Below are 17,994 nucleotides of genomic sequence, written 5' to 3' on the forward strand. Positions count from 1 at the left end.
TCCAGCATCTGTTGTTTCCCGATTTTTTAATGATTGCCATTCTAACTGGTGTGAGATGGTATCTCAATGTGGTTTTGATTTGCATTTCTCTGATGACCAGTGATGATGAGCATTTTTTCATATGTTTGTTGGCCTCCTGTATGTCTTCTTTTGTAAAGTATCTGTTCATATCCTTCGCCCATTTTTGAATGGGCTTGTTTGTTTTTTTCTTGTAGATCTGCTTTAGTTCTTTGTAAATTCTGGATACCAGCCCCTTGTCAGATGGGTAGGCTGCAAAAATTTTTTCCCATTCTGTTGGTTGCCGATTCACTCTACTGACTGTTTCTTTTGCCGTGCAGAAGCTGTGGAGTTTGATTAGGTCCCATTTGTCTATTTTGGCTTTTGTTGCCATTGCTTTTGGCGTTTTGGTCATGAAGTCCTTGCCTACACCTATGTCCTGAATGGTTTTGCCTAGATTTTCTTGTAAGGTTTTTATGGTATTAGGTCTGATGTTTAAGTCTTTAATCCATCTGGAGTTAATTTTGGTGTAAGGTGTCAGGAAGGGGTCCTGTTTCTGCTTTCTGCACATGGCTAGCCAGTTTTCCCAACACCATTTATTAAACAGGGAGTCCTTTCCCCATTGCTTGTTTTTGTCAGGTTTGTCGAAGATCAGATGGTTGTGGGTATGTTGTATTTCCTCTGAGGCCTCTGTTCTGTTCCATTGGTCTATATCTCTGTTTTGGTACCAGTACCATGCTGTTTTGATTACTGTAGCCTTGTAGTATAGTTTGAAGTCCGGTAGTGTGATGCCTCCTGCTTTGTTCTTTTTGCTTAGAATTGACTTGGCTATGCGGGCTCTCTTTTGGTTCCATATGAAGTTTAAGGTGTTTTTTTCCAGTTCTGTGAAGAAGGTCATTGGTAGCTTGATGGGAATAGCGTTGAATCTGTAAATTACTTTGGGCAGTATGGCCATTTTCACGATGTTGATTCTTCCTAACCATGAACATGGAATGTTTCTCCATCTGTTTGTATCCTCTCTTATTTCGTTGAGCAATGGCTTGTAGTTCTCCTTGAAGAGGTCCTTTACGTTCCTTGTTAGTTGTATTCCTAGGTACCTTATTCTCTTTGTAGCAATTGTGAATGGCAGTTCGTTCTTGATTTGGCTCTCTTGAAGTCTATTACTGGTGTATAGGAATGCTTGTGATTTTTGCACGTTGATTTTGTATCCTGAGACTTTGCTGAAGTTGTTTATCAGTTTCAGGAGATTTTGGGCTGAGATGATGGGGTCTTCCAGATATACAATCATGTCATCTGCAAATAGAGACAATTTGATTTCCTCCTTTCCAATTTGGATACCCTTTATTTCTTTTTCTTGCCTGATTGCTCTGGCTAGAACTTCCAGTACTATATTGAATAGGAGTGGTGAGAGAGGGCACCCTTGTCTAGGGCCAGATTTCAAAGGGAATGCTTCCAGTTTTTGCCCATTCAGTATGATATTGGCTGTTGGTTTGTCGTAAATAGCTTTTATTGTTTTGAGATACATTCCGTCAATACCTAGTTTATTGAGGGTTTTTAGCATAAAGGGTTGTTGAATTGTGTCAAAAGCCTTCTCTGCATCAATCGAGATAATCATGTGGTTTTTGTCTTTGGTTCTGTTTATGTGGTGAATTACGTTTATGGACTTGCGTATGTTGAACCAGCCTTGCATCCCCGGGATGAATCCTACTTGATCATGGTGGATGAGCTTTTTGATATGCTGTTGCAATCGGTTTGCCAGTATTTTATTGAAGATTTTTGCATCTATGTTCATCATGGATATTGGCCTGAAATTTTCTTTTCTTGTTGAGTCTCTGCCGGGTTTTGGTATCAGGATGATGTTTGTCTCGTAAAATGATTTGGGAAGGATTACCTCTTTTTGGATTGTCTGGAATAGTTTCAGAAGGAATGGTATCAGCTCCTCCTTGTATGTCTGGTAGAATTCAGCTGTGAACCCATCTGGACCTGGGCTTTTTTTGGGTGGTAGGCTCTTTATTGCTGCCTCGACTTCAGACCATGTTATTGGTCTATTCAGGGTTTCGGCTTCTTCCAGGTTTAGGCTTGGGAGGTTGCAGGTGTCCGGGAATTTATCCATTTCTTCCAGGTTTACTAGTTTATGTGCATAGAGTTGTTTGGAATAATCTCTGATGATGGTTTGGATTTCTGTGGAATCTGTGGTGATATCACCTTTATCGTTTTTTATTGCATCAATTTGGTTATTCTCTCTTTTCTTTTTTATTAATCTGGCTAGTGGTCTATTTTGTTGATCTTTTCAAAAAAACAGCCTGGATTTATTGATTTTTTGAAGAGTTTTTTGTGTCTCTATTTCCTGCAGTTCTGCTCTGATCTTAGTTATTTCCTGTCTTCTGCTAGGTTTTGAGTTTTTTTGATCTTGCTCCTCTAGCTCTTTCAATTTTGATGATAGGGTGTCAATTTTAGATCTCTCCTTTCTTCTCATGTGGGCACTCATTGCTATATATTTTCCTCTAGAGACTGCTTTAAATGTGTCGCAGAGATTCTGGTATGTTGTGTCTTCGTTCTCATTGGTTTCGAAGAACATCTTTATTTCTGCCTTCATTTCATTGTTTATCCAGTCAACATTCAAGAGCAAGTTGTTCAGTTTCCATGAAGCTGTGCGGTTCTGAGTTAGTTTCTGCATTCTGAGTTCTAACTCGATTGCACTGTGGTCTGAGAGACTGTTTGTTATGATTTCTGTTCTTTTGCATTTGCTGAGGAGTGATTTATTGCCAATTATGTGGTCAATTTTAGAGTAGGTGTGATGTGGTGCTGAGAAGAATGTATATTCTGTGGATTTGGGGTGGAGAGTTCTGTAAATGTCTACTAGGTTTGCTTGTTCCAGGTCTGTATTCAGGTCCTGGATATCCTTGTTGATTTTCTGTCTGGTTGATCTGTCTAATATTGACAATGGGGTGTTAAAGTCTCCTACTATTATTGTGTGGGAGTCCAAGTCTCTTTGTAAGTCATTAAGAACTTGCCTTATGTATCTGGGTGCTCCTGTATTGGGTGCGTATATATTTAGGATTGTTAGCTCTTCTTGTTGCAGTGATCCTTTTACCATTATGTAATGTCCTTCTTTGTCTCTTTTGATCTTTGTTGCTTTAAAGTCTATTTTATCAGAGATGAGAATTGCAACTCCTGCCTTTTTTTGCTCTCCATTTGCTTGGTAGATCTTCCTCCATCCCTTTATTTTGAGCCTTTGTGTATCCTTGCATGTAAGATGGGTTTCCTGGATACAGCACACTGATGGGTTTTGGCTTTTTATCCAATTTGCCAGTCTGTGTCTTTTGATTGGGGCATTTAGTCCATTTACATTTAGGGATAGTATTGTTATGTGTGAATTTGATGCTGTCATTTTGATGCTACCTGGCTGTTTTGTTGGTTAGTTGATGCAGATTCTTGATTGTGTTGATGCTTTTTTACCATTTGGTGTGTTTTTGGAGTGGCTGGTACTGGTTGTTCCTTTATATGTGTAGAGCCTCTTTCAGGAGTTCTTGTAGAGCAGGTTTGGTGGTGATGAAATCTCTGAGTGCTTGCTTGTTCACAAAGGATTTTATTTTTCCTTCACTTATGAAGCTTAGTTTGGCTGGATAGGAGATTCTGGGTTGAAAGTTCTTTTCTTTAAGGATGTTGAATATTGGCCCCCAATCTCTTCTGGCTTGTAGAGTTTCTGCTGAGAGATCTGCTGTGAGTCTAATGGGCTTCCCTTTGTGGGTAACCCGACCTTTCTCTCTGGCTGCCCTTAGCATTTTCTCTTTCATTTCAACCCTGGTGAATCTGACGATTATGTGCCTTGGGGTTGCTCTTCTTGAGGAATATCTTTGTGGTGTTCTCTGTATTTCCTGGATTTGAATATTGGTCTGCCTTGCTAGGTTAGGGAAGTTTTCCTGGATAATATCCTGAAGAGTATTTTCCAGCTTGGATTCATTCTCTTCATCACATTCAGGTACACCTATCAGACGTAGATTAGGTCTTTTCACATAGTCCCACATTTCTTGAAGATTTTGTTCATTCCTTTTTGCGCTTTTTTCTCTGTTCTTGCCTTCTCTTTTTATTTCATTGAGTTGATCTTCGACCTCTGATATCCTTTCTTCTGCTTGGTCAATTCGGCTGTTGAAGCTTGTGCATGCTTCACGAAGTTCTCGTGTTGCGTTTTTCAGCTCCATCAATTCACTTATACTCCTCTCTACGCTGTCCATTCTCGTCAGCAGTTCGTCCAATCTTTTTTCAAGGTTCCTATTTTCTTTGCGATGGGTTAGAACATGTTCTTTTAGCTCATTGTAGTTTCTTACTACCCACCTTCTGAAGTCTGATTCTGTCATTTCATCACCCTCCTTCTCCATCCGGTCTGGTTCCCTTGCTGGTGAGGAGTTGTGATCCCTTTTAGGAGGAGAGGTGTTCTGGTTTCGGGAGTTTTCATCCTTTTTGCGCTTGTTTCTTCCCATTTTTGTGGGTTTATCCACCTGTTGTCTGTCTCTGTCCCAGGGAGTTGGAGCTTTATGAGTTTCCGTTGCACTACTGCCTTTTTTGATTTTTCTTTCAGGTTGGATCCGCCCAGCTAGCAGCACGCCTAGCCACTGCCTGCCCGCAGGGGCTTTGCTGAGCTGCTGTGGGCTCCGCCCAGCTGCCCTGAGCTCTTCCCTGTAGTCCTTTTTATATGGGCGTAGTTAGAACTGTCTTGGCAATGGTGGCCCCGCCTCTGTTATGGCGGATTCTCTCTGTTGTGGCAGGTTGCCTCCGTAGCGGTGGAGAGTCTCCTGGGCTTTCTGATTTTTTTAGAAAAGCTAGAAATTCCAATTGTACAGACTTTCATAATTTTTACATTAGCTGCTAATTCAATGAAATTTAATCATATATAACTTGAATCAAATCATGAGAAAACATTGCACAAATCCAAATTGAGATGTTCTATAAAATAACTGATCTGTATCTTCAAACTGGAAATGTCATGGAAGATAAAGACTAACTAGAGAATTGTTCCTGATGAAAAGAGGCTGAAGAAAAAGAGCACCTGAATGCAATGAATGGCCTGGAATTACTTCTGCCATAAAGGACATTTCTGCGACTGCCAGTAAAATCTGAATAAGGTCTGTAGATTAGATAAAAGAATTGCAGGAACTAGCTAGGTACAGTGGCTTGTGCCTGTCATCCCAGCACTTTGGGAGGCCAAGGCGGGCAGGTCACCTATAAGGTCAGGAGTTCACCTGAGGTCAGTCTGGCGAACATGGTGAAACCCCATCTCTACTAAAAATACAAAAATTAGCTGGGCATGGTGGCGGACGCCTGTAATCCCAGCTCCTCGGGAGGCTGAGGCAGGAGAATCGCTTGAACCTGGGAGGTGGAGGTTGCAGTGAGCCAAGATCACACCACTGCACTCCAGCCTGGACAAGAGAGCAAGACTCCATCTCAAAAAAATAATAATTACAATTACAGGAATCATAATTACTTGGCTTTGATCATTGTATTGCAGTTATCTAAGAGAGTGTCCTTGTTTTTAGGAAATATACATTGAAATACTTAGAGGCAAAGGGGTATGATGTGTGCAACCTACTCTCAAATGGTTCGGAATATACATGAGAGTGAGAGAATGCAGGCAAGAGAGAAGCAGGGTAGATAGGATGAACAAGAGAATGATAAAACAAATGGGGTATGAAGGTAATATATAGGGAATCCAAGTAGTTATAAACTTTCTTTAAGTATGAAACTATGTCAAAACAAAAAGTTTAAAAAAATACCTTTCCAAGTCAAACAAAATCCATCTGCCAGCAGAATGCTGGTTTGTGACTTCTGAAGTCTGAGATCTGGGGATCCTCAGAAACTCCCCACTATGTACCCCTGGAGGGTCTTTTCCATTCCCTCTAAGGACAGGGCAAGAATCTACAACACCCTGGGCATCTGGAAGGACCTCACAAAAGACAGCCTCGTGACAGTAACCCAGGGGAGGAAGCTGGCCTGGCCCACCACCTGGAAGGGCAGTGGAAGGGCCAGGGTGGCCAGGGAGACAATGGCAGTTGCAGGAGTGCCCAGCAACACAAGAGCGACACGACTCACCTCCCTCCTTCCTCTCACCAAGTGTGTCCCTACATGGATCAGTCACTTACCTCACACACAACAGCATGATTCTCTTCATCTTGGGCCTCTATTAGTTCAGCCAGGAAGTATTCACCATAAGTTTCCTTCAGAATTGTGTCATAGCGCATGAATATTGGCATGAGATCGTCGTGGTCTTCCACCCTGTTTAATAGAAAGGCTGAAGTTCAGTGTTTGCTCATTCATTTTTTTTCCTTCAACAGGGCACCAACTACGTGCCAGACCCTGTTTAAGTGCTGGGACTACAGCCACACTCATGATATGAACTTCTCTTCTTTATTTTTTAGACAGAGTCTTGCTCTGTCGCCAGGCTGGAGGGCAGTGGCACAATCTCAGCTCACTGCAACCTCCACCTCCCGAGTTCAAGCAATTCTCCTGCCTCAGGCTCCCGAGTAGCTGGGACTACAGGAGTGCACCATCACGCCCAGCTAATTTTTGTATTTTTAGTAGAGACAGGGTTTCGCCATGTTGTTCAGGATGGTCTTGATTTCTTGACTTCGTGATCCATCTGCCTCAACCTTCCAAAGTGCTGGGATTACGGGCATGAGCCACTGCGCCCGGCCTGAATGTCCCTTCTAATAGGAGTAACAGACAATGAAGATGTAACAGATTTGGACAATTCTAAACATTGCAAATGTGGTACATGCTTTGGGCTAGAGAGTAAGAGGGCCAAGTGGTCAGAGAAGACTTCTGTGAGGAGGGACATCTGAACTGAGAGCTAAATGAGGAGAAACGGGGGAAGCTATGTTGAAACCTGGAAGTGAAACATTGCAGGCAGAGGGAACACAGTTGGCAAGTGTGGGTGTAGGATGCAGGGAAGCACTTGTCATGGGCCAAAGGACAAGACGCTGGGGGCAGCAATTCCCAAGGGTGTTTTAAGGAACACCACTATGATATTGTTCCGAGCATCCCCTAGCCCAAAGAACTCCAATGCCTAAAAACAAGAACTACTCTAAGTCCCTTCTTGTTTCACAGCTACATATTGAAGACTCTGAGAAGCACTATAGTAAAGAATAGTTCCAAAACCTAAAATGCAATAAAAAATAAATAAATAAAAATAAACCAAAAAAAAAAATAGTTAACTTGTTTATGCATTTCTCAAACACTGGCCCATGGCATCCTTTATTCCTGAGATATCTCTGCAGTTGCCATGGAGGGGGAAGGCTGGTGAAGTGATGGAGTGCTGCTCACCCTCCTGGGGACAGCCACTCCACTTCCATTCTCAGGACCCTCTACAGTGACCTTGACAACTAGTTGAGGATTGGGGGGTGGGTGGCAGATGAGGGATGCGCAGAGGGGCAGGGGGCCAACAACCAGATTTACTACAGCTTGGAGAGGCTGGCTCCTGTGTTCCATTTTGCTGCAGGATTTAACATGCCTTTCTTCTTTTTAGAACATTCTTGGGTAACTTTAGTGTTATTTTTTACTTGTCTGAGATTTTTGTTTTGTTTGGTTTTACAGAAAGTGATTTATTTAGAGAGGGGTGGGGGAAGAAAAAAAAAAAAAAACAGGAGAGAGGAAGAAACAGCTAACTCTCAAACTGAGTGAGAGAATCCAGAAAGATGGAATCCAGGAGAGAAAAGCAGCTGCCACACTGAGTGGAAGGGAACAGAGAGAGAGATGGAGTTTAGGAGGGGAAGACAGGCTTCCACTAGAGAGTGCGGAAGGGGACCCCAGAGGGAAAATCCAGGATAGAGAAAAACAGCGTCCACGAGAGTGTTCATGGAAGGGATCCAAACATGGAGTCCCTGTCTGAGATGTTTTTATACCTTTTTTTCTGATACTCTTCCTATAAAAATGTTTCAGCTTTGTTTTTTTTTTTTTTTTCTAGTATATCTGCTTTGGCTACTAATGTCTATTTCCTCCTGCCAGCTTCACTATGCTACCATCTTCATCATCCCATTTTATCTTCTAGTATGTTCTCTTTGACATTAACAGCAGCTCCATCTACTGAGTGATCAGTATATATATAAAGCTCAGGGCTTTATCCAGATGATCTCTGCTCCTGTGTTTCTCATAGTGATCCCAGGAGGGTGGCACTGCCATTTTCACTTTAAGGAGGGAGGAGAGCAAGGCCCGTGGGGATGAGGAAATGCTTTGCCTGAGATGACAGACATAGTTGGCAGCAGAGCCGTGATGTGACTCTGGTCTGGTGACTTAAGCTCTGCCTTCACACTCTGCTAAGCTGACAATGCACTTTGAAAATCTTTCTTTATTTTGACTCCTCTTTTGAAAGTTTGCAGCGGGAAGCAAAAGAGTTGAGAAGGGAGTCCTTGGTTGGGGGCCCAAGGTCGTCACCCAGCCAGCCCTGCCGCCACTCCTCCTGCCCCCGCAGTCCAAATGCTTTAAACTGGATGACCCTGTGCACTCTGGATGAAAATCTTCACCCTGTTCCCAGGATGAAACTTTTGTCTCTGGTGACACAGGTATAACTGTTGAAATGATGCTGGTTTTTCATTAGAAACAGTAAGTATCTTGATGGAAGAACTGCATAGTTGAAAAACCAGGTCTCTGGTCTATAAAACTTCGGAGGTAAGGAGAGAGCCAGCCAACACACCATGGTGCATGGAGGAGAAAAAACACACAGATGACAACTCGGGATGGAAGGGACCATCACCATGACTCCTCAGGTTGAATCTTCTTGTTAACCTTTTGATATGGGTTGGCTGTGTCCCCACCCAAACCTCAACTTGAATTGTAGTTCCCATAATCCCCACCTCTATTCTCAGCCAGTGCTCTGACCCCCTTTGCCTATTCCCAATTCCAGCATCCTCCAAGCTTATCTCCACCCTACACTCTTCAGTGACTCTTCTCTCCCAACCTCCCTTCCCAGGAACCCAATGACAAGATCATCACTGGATATATATTGTCCAGTTCTGGTGCTGATTTCTTATGGCCAACATGCAGCATCTTCCCAACGAGGGAAAATGCTCTTTAGGGACACGGAAGAAATTCTGTAGCATTTCTGTAGCATGTAGCCCAACAGCAATAGCCAACATGGACTGGGCCTTTACCTTGTGCTGAGACCTTGCTAAGGGTCCCATTCACACTGACAGCACTGAGGGGCACAATTTTTATGCCTGAGGGACAGCATCTGGGAAGTCTGAACCTATGACCCATGCTGATGGCATTACAGTCCCTTTACTTAGCCTTCGGACTCTACTGACTGCGAAACTGGTAAAGTCACTTCAATGCTAAGCCTTGGTTTTCTCACATACAAAACAGGTAGGGACAAGAATAGCTGTGAGGATACAATGTGAGATACAAATGACGCACTGAAGCCTGCTCTCTGGGGCACAGTAAGCCCTCAGAAAGTGCCTGTTCTCTACGTGAGCCCTCAGAACCTTGGCAGAAAAAGCCTAGAACACTCTGCTGCCTCCCAGGAACAACTCATGTCCCCACTTAACCTGACAAAAGGATATGGCTAATAGGAGGTGGGTGGCTTTTCTCTGTAAAAAGAGTCCTTGATGGTAACAGCTAAAAATAATTTGTAAAAAATTCTAGGAGAGAGTAGTCAACAAATCCATTTTCAAACATTTTGTCAAAAAATAAAAGGTTGCATCAGTATTTATTAACAGGCATTTTAAATAATGGAAAAATAATTCAATAGCCCAATCATTTTAAGTGAATGAAGACAGCAATCACACACCATCAACTGTGTGCCATAGGCTTTTATTTATATAATGGACACAAAAATATTACTCTACAGCTATAAACACCAGGAATAAAGGTTCCGAGAGACCCCGAGCCCTAGGCCTGCAAAGGAACCTCAGAAGCCCATTAACAGAGTTATCCATAATCATACCTCAACATGAATTCTGCTGGGGAAAATAGAAAAACAGTCAAAATTTGGAGCTCTGAAGAGGCTCTCTCTTAAGCCCTTCCCCAAAATGAATAAAGAGGAACTTGTTCTGCTAAATGCATTCCTTGGGGTAATTGATAATTTATGATCTTGCATCAGCCCGAGTGCTAATGATAAAGTATGACATCAGCCTCACATAGTCTCAAATGGCACATGACAAAGTCCAGTCCCACAGAAACAAAACACCCCAGCTATGGAAAACAACTCATGTAGTCAAACGTCTCAACGTGAGTGTTCTGAGGCAGTGCGCACCGCCTGTCAGAGTCAGGATGGAAGGAGAGCCACTGTGAATTTGGCACCGCAGTGCCAGGTATCCTGGAGCTGACATGCCACAAAGTGGTCCAGTGGTGATAACGATGCGAAGCTTATCGATCAACACAAAGTGCTGTGGAAACAGCACAATTCTCTGAGTGAAGGACAAAGTTGCTTTTTATCTTCCATTCAGAATGTGGCTTGGAGGGGGGCAGCAATGTGCTTGTTAATGTCATCAATTATACAATATTTTAACTCCTTTGGATGAAACAAAAGGTCCACCTCATCAAGACTTATCAGTCTCCCAGATTTCCATCAGACTGTGAAAACTGTGCCAGGTGAAATGGAGTTGAACCACACCTTAAGAAAATCAGCCACCTCTCCAGGACACCCTACTTGGGGAATGGGTGTTTTCCAAAACCACAGCTAGAAATGAACTGATAGCTCTCACCGGCTTCCTGGAAGGTGGGGAGAAGTGAAGACAAACTCCCACGGCACTTCCACCCGTTGGTTAGCTGGGCTTGCTAGGAGCACCACGATGTCCAGAACACGCAGGACTCTCCCTCACAGCCTGCTGGGTCTCCGGGTGACACGCAGATCCTGAGATTGGCCTGGCTGCTGCGCTACGTGAATACAGTCCCAGAGGAAAACCTGTGGAGAGGTGTGCCTTGCTTCCCTGCCAGCAGAGAAACCACTGTGAATGCAGAGATGGAACGTTCACACTTAAGGACTGGAGTGACAGCAGCGGCAGGCCATCTCCGCATCCACAATCCTGGCAGGATTCTGAGGACTTTCCTGTCTGATGGTATTTTCCATATCCAGAGAGGACTTGTATTGCACTAGCTGGACTTTAAAATGTACAGTTGTAAAAGGAATTCTGTTGTCACTTCAAATACCATAAATATATTTCTTTGAACCTGTGTTGTGTGTGTATTTTAAGAAACCAATGAAGAATAAAAGTCATAGAAAATCTAATTTAGTGGTAGTGCTCTAAAATGCAGTGTGTTCTAGTTAAACCAACTTTTTACCATGAACACTGTCTCAACGTGGGGTAGGAGAACCTAAGTGGCACCTAGATTTTTCTTTTGCTTCATGTATGTAAAACCAAGCAGCATTTTTCTTTCCAAGATCTCTTGTGACCTCTAGTGGTCTTCTTTAAGAAAATCAAATCTATCATTTCTCCACACAGTATCAAAACTCCATACAGTATTCCAGTGCAGAACTTCAAAATGGATTTTGGAGTCATTTAGCTTCTAGTCCTTGGGAAATGTCATGATTCTAAAAATTATCAAGGGTTTTAAGCTCAAATTTTTCATGTGCTTTTCCAAGTGCATCTGATGTAAACATCCGTCCGGCATAGTATGGCTCCACCAGGATCGCTAACCAAGGTCTGCTTGCTGGGTCACTGACCAGGACTCATGAATCATTGGTGAACATCTGTAATTGCTCGACTGCTTCTTTTGGAATGCTTTAGGAGAGTCATACCAAATATCACAATGTTTATTTACATGCAATTGCTCAGAAGTCAACCTTAGGTGGATTTCTTAAAAAGCAAGATATGAGACTATCAAATACTTCATCAAAATCATTGCCTTAAGCGTTAAAAGTTTGTAATTAGGAACCACCAATCTTAAATCTTAAAGAATGTCTTTTTTCCATCTATTTTATTTTATTTTTTATTTTTAAATCTCAATAGTTTTGGGAATACAGGTGGTTTTTAGTGACATGGATGAGTTTCTTAGAAGTGAATTCTGAGATTATAATGCACTCATCACCTAAGCAGTGCACACTGTACCCAATATTGGATTTTATTCCTCACTCCTTCCCAACCTCTCCCTCCCCAGTCCCCACAGTCCAACTCCCACTTACAAGTGAGAACATACGATATTTGGTTTTCCATTCCCAAGTTAATTCACTTAGAATAATGGCCTCCAGCTCCATCCAACTTGCAAAGACATCATTTTGTTCCTTTTTACTGGCTTCCAGGAAGGTGGGGAGAAGTAAGGACAAACTCCCTCAGCACTTCCACCAGTCGGTTAGCCGGGCTTGCTAGGAATACCACGACGCCCAGACCACACAGAACTCTCCCTTGCATCCTGGTGGGTCTCTGGGTGACATGTAGATCCTGAGATTGCTTTATCACCTCCACACCATACTTTTTATGGCTGAGTAGTATTCCATGGTGTATATATACCACATTTTCTTTATCCACTCATCAGTTGGTGGGCATTTAGGTTGGTTCCACATCCTTGCAATTCTAAATTGTGCTGCTATAAACATGTGTATGCAAGTATCTTTTTCATATAATGACTTATTTTCCTTTGGGTGGGTTCCCAGTAGTGAGACTGCTGGACTGAGTGGCAGATCTACTTTTAGTTCCTTAAGGAATCTCCATACTGTTTTCCATAGTGGTTAAACTAATTTACATTCCCACCAGCAGTGTAAAAGTGCTTCATTTTCATCAAATCCATGCCAGTATCTGTTGTTTTTTGACTTTTAAATTACGGTCATTCTTGCACGAGTAAGGTAGTATCTCATTGTGGTTTAATTTGCATTTTTCTGATAATTACTGATTTTTAATCTATTTTAAAAAGCAACAAAGTTGAGCCAATTTAATCAACAATTGCTATGAACAAAAAGCGATACTCCACTAAGGAAACTTGGGTTAGTTCACCACATTGGTTGAAAGCACATAATCCTTTCCTTGGCCAAGTGTCCTCCCACCCCCAGGAGGACTTGAAAAAGACAAGTTTTCCCCCAGAAAGAGCATGCCAATAGTTTCCAAATCTGAGAACATCTCAAATCTACCACAGATGATTAAGCCCACTGTAGATTTTAAAGGTATGCCCAGAAGTAGCGATGTTTTATTTCAGATAGTATGAAAAGTACAGAACAGCAACTTCATTAATTAGTGTCTAAGGAGACAGGCAGATTACAGCATAATTTTCCACATGGGTAAATCAAAGAAACGGGACAGGGGATTACAGCATTAATTCACTGGTTTTGAATGTGTCACTGACTAAACGGCTAAGGATAATTATATCCCCAAACCCTTCACTGGTTCGATGTCTTAAGAATTGTGTTCTTCACCATTAATTATCAGTGCAAGTAACTATCGTTGAAACGGATGTCAAAAAACACAAGTGAGGGAAATTAAAGAAATGAGGCAGCCTAAGAGGCACTCAGCCACGCCCGATGAACGTTCTGAAAAGTCTCCATTTTTCCAACGTTGTTAAGGAGGGAGATAGTTCACACAACTGCGCTTTCCAGACACATGAAGTTCTGTGCCTGCAAGTACCAAAATTCTAATCTGAACATCTGGATATAGGGCTTTCTAAAATGTGCCACGCCTCTCTACCTTCTGCAGGCAAAGGCACCAACTGCCATACTGTCACAGTTTCCACATGGATTCACTACTGTCCACTTATCTTCTTATAAAATCCCTTCCTCACGGCAAAGTACCCCCTGTTATCTCTTTGCTACCATTCCTCTTGTGTTTTGATTCTTTCAGATTTTCTGTGGGCATACCATCAGGGGCTGTATGTGCAAGACCTCAGGGTCAGGTATCCACGTTTTATTCAAGTTTTGTGAGTCTTGTCCACTGAAGGTTATAGCCCACAGCACTTAAGTTTTCAAGAGAAGAAAGGAAGAAAAGAAGGAAAAGGGGAAGGAAAGGAGGGAGAAAGGGAGACTAAACCATAAGCATCTGTTACCAAATGCTTACTGGGAGCCAGGCCCTGGGCTGAGCACATCCCACACCTTTTCTCCTGCACCCTGCATCCTGAGTGACAAGTAGGTGTCAGTGAGTACATTAACAGACAATACCTTAATTAAAAAGTGAAAGGAATAGGGAATTTTTGGATGGGCTGCTTCTATAAATGTCATTTTCAGTATTAGATTTATATACAAGTTTTCTATTATAATAATGCCTTGCTGAATAACTAAGCTGAAAGTATTTAAGCTCTACACACCTCAAGAAAATGATAATTCCCAAGATACAAATCAGCTATCTCGACTAAAAGTTAAGAAAATACTTTAAGGAATTTGCCACTGTCAGTTGTAACTAACTTCTATCGATCCCCTGCCCAATCCTTTGAAATTGTCTAGAATTGTCTACTTTGTAGGCGCATGTTTAGTATCCAGTGGGATGATAATCTTAACTGGAAGTTACTTTAATTTCAAGCATTTTATTCATTTAAAATGGGACCTGTAAAGTGGCCCTCAAATTCACACATATTTAGACAAATGCAATTATTTTGGCCTAACAGATTGGAAACAGTTTTAACAACTGAAAACCCCCAGCATTGAGATGAAGATGTAAGGAAACAGCACTCTATTGGTCAGAATATAAATGGATATGATATTATTTAAGTTGAATAATTTGGTGGCATCTATTTTTCAACCTTAGTATTTGCAAACATCTGGGTATTTCTTACCCCAAATTCCACATCTAGATACCTACGCTACAGTACTATATATGAGTGCTAGACAATATATGTACAATACTGTTTACCATAGGATTATTTTTTATTTTAAAAGTGGTAAATTTTTTAGAGAAAACAACTTGAATTCCCATAAATAAGCAATAGGTAAGTGAATTATATTAGAGCTACACGATGGTCAGGCCATCATGGACGAGGCAGCCATCAGAAAAGAGTAAAATTGATCTGTAAAGATGATAGATGGTAAGATGCTATATTAAGTGAAAAGTACAATTAACAGGACATATAATCATGGAGATATATATATACACACACACACACACACACACATATGTAGAGAGAGAGAGTGTACATATGCCACTATACTTATGTGTGTGTAGTTACATACATAGAAAAATGAAATAATAATTTTTACTTTTAAGTTTTGTGATTTGAGACTGGAATTCATTTTATTAAATAAACCCATCTCCCAAAAACTTAGTAAATGGCATAAAAAAATGAGAGATTTTAAAATGAAGATAAAAGTGTAACAACTGTTACACTACTACTAAGATCCTATGCAATTAATTTATGGAGATTCTTATAATTTAAAAACTGGCTACCTGTAAATGCTTTGAAGGTAATATCACTTTATAAAATATAATTTCCTGAAGGATAGGAGGGTCTCTTTGCCTCCACTGACACTAACAAGAGAAACTTCATAAATCAGGAATAAAAATTTGAAAGGCGTGAGAGAACTAATTAAACATGTCATTTCACGGCCAGGCGCAGTGGCTCACGCCTGTAATCTCAGCACTTTGGGAGGCCAAGGCGGGTGGATCACGAGGTCAAGAGATCAAGACCATCCTGGCCAACATGGTGAAACCTCGTCTCTACTAAAAATACAAAAATTAGCTAGGCGTGGTGGCGCGCACCTGTAGTCCTGGCTACTCGGGAGGCTAAGGCAGGAGAATTACTTGAACCTGGGAGGCGGAGGTTGCAGTGAGCCGAGATGCACCACTGCACTCCAGCCTGGCACCTGGTCACAGAGTAAGACTCTGTCTCAAAAAGAAAAAAAAAAAAAAAAAGAATGTCATTTCACTAGCAAAATTCCTTTTCTTCAGACAGCCTTTGGCTTACATTTTTCACACACAAAATTACTTTTCTTCAGACTGCCTTTGGCTTGCGTTAGTATTCGTATCATGATCAAAAAGCATTTTATGAAGAGAGGATTATTTAGCTATTAAGAAGAATAAAGTAAAGAAAGATCATTTTCTATGAGGAATTTTCTTCTCTCAAACTAAATTAGGCGGATAATCTGTATCTGAAGTTACTCTGCTTCTTGGACTTTCTTAAGAGACATGCTGCCCCATTCTCAGAATGCAAATAAAATACTCCACACGGATAGGAAAAACGGGATCATGTTACACTGTTTGCATTATGTTCAGCATCAGCAGGCAGGTTTCTGGCCTCCCTCTCTCTGCTTCCCTTCAGCACAAAACTTCTTTTAAAGAGAAGTGACTTTCTACAGCAAAAAGGAAAAAAAAAGAAAAGCAGTGACTATTCCTTTGCCTTTATTTCCTCCCATTTATTCTGCTCACTGCAATTTGACCTCCACTGCTAAACTCTGCCCTTCAAGAGGGGCAAGACCACACTCCAAACCAAGAGGTCAGATGTAGGGCACTGGTTACTGAGTGACAAGGTTGGCACAGAGGAGCCAAAGGGATGAGACTGAGAGAAAACTGAAGACCAGGTCCTGAGGAATGCAGAGTTCAGAGTCACGAAAACAAGAGAAAAAGTATATCAGGCTGTGGGTGGGGAAGAGGTCAATGTCTGGGCATGAGGCCCCCTCCCTCTCACCCAAAGTCCACCTTATTTTTCTTTAATAGATATGGAAGCCTCCAAGTTTTCTGTTTTTTCTAAAATGAGTTTTGGTAATTTGTGTTTTTCAAGGCCCATTTTTATTTAAATTGTTGGATTTATTGACACTGAATTATGTGTAATGTCCCCATGTTACTCTTTTAATGCCTGTAGGGTCTGTAATGATACTACCTCTTTCATTCCTGATATTGGCAAAAAAAAAAAAAAAAAAAAAAAAAAGAAAAGAAAATGTCTTTTTTCTGGTTCAGTTGGCAGGAAATATCAGTTTTATTCATCCTATCTGTGGTGCCTTTTTAAATTGCCAATTCTAATGGCTTGTCTTTTAATCAAATAATTTCATTTCCCCACATCTTTTGCCACTTTATGAGTCTTAATTTCTTCTATATCCCTTTCCCTCTCTTCTAGTTTTCTTCCTTATTATTCATAGTTCTTTTTCATCTTTCAAAGTTCTGCCCTGGTCCTGTGCTTTTTCACTGTACAATCTCCCCCTCAGCAAGACAATCTCCATCCTTTTCTTGATCTCCCCATTTACCGACAAACTGACAACTCACAAATGTGTATCTCAAACCTGGCTTCTCCCTCTATTTCTATTTCCAACCTTCTATCCATTTAAATCTATTATTTCTACTTTGAGTTACTGAAACCACCATTCCTCCTAAGCTTGAAAACCCCAAATCCCCTCTTCACTCCTTCTCATCCCTCAACTCCTCCATCCAATTGGTAACCAAGTGCTACTCTCTAATGTGTCTCTCTATATCTATGCACCTGGCCTGATCCTTTCCCCCACCATGTAAACCAAAAATAAAATTCTAACCCCTGCCAAATCAATTAAATGGACTCCTCCTCTCAGCCAAGGGCATTCTAACGTAAACCTGAAATACCAGTTCAGAATGGGTGGTCAGTCATGCCTCATTATGCTTTTTCCCTTTCGAATTCAGGCACAGCTGATCAGAATTAACATGAAAACAGAGATCTTAAGAATGAGACAACAGACTCCCTATAGGAATAAGACACCAACATGACAGCAGGCACTGAAATAAACTGAAGTATTTTACCCCAAAATATATTTCTTTGACATATTTTGAAATGGTCCTGCAAAGCTGTCTCTTCTAGGAAAATTCTACATTCTGCGGTGAATCCCCTTCCCTTTCCAGGCATCTTTCCTGATCCAAGAAAGTATTAACCAAGAGTCAAATATCTTTTTAAGTCTGCTAAAAAATATTTACCATCTATTTCCTCTAAAGCCTGCTACCTGGAGGCCTCATCTGTGAACCTTGGTCTCCACAACCCCTGTCTTAACCCAGACACTCCCTCATATTGACTCCAGGTCTTTAGGTAAACCCTTTCAATCAACAGCCAATCAGAAAATCGTTGAATCCGCCTATGACCTGGAAGGCCTTTCCCTGCTTTGAGTTGTACTGTCTTTCCAGACTGAACCAATGCACATCTTACATG

At 41.4% G+C, this 17,994-nt stretch overlaps 1 protein-coding gene across 4 annotated transcripts in view; it reads right to left on the reverse strand.

Moving 5' to 3' along the window:
• Positions 1-17,994, reverse strand: part of CFAP61 (cilia and flagella associated protein 61) — a 294,842-nt gene that overhangs the window by 253,526 nt on the left and 23,322 nt on the right. For all 4 annotated transcript variants that reach the window (XM_010343722.3, XM_074406186.1, XM_074406187.1 and 1 more), the window contains one exon: positions 6,135-6,267. In XM_010343722.3, coding sequence (XP_010342024.3) covers positions 6,135-6,267 — 133 coding nt within the window. The remainder of the gene's footprint in view (positions 1-6,134; positions 6,268-17,994) is intronic.

Source organism: Saimiri boliviensis, chromosome 9 (assembly GCF_048565385.1).
Source record: "Saimiri boliviensis isolate mSaiBol1 chromosome 9, mSaiBol1.pri, whole genome shotgun sequence".
NCBI lineage: Eukaryota > Metazoa > Chordata > Mammalia > Primates > Cebidae > Saimiri > Saimiri boliviensis.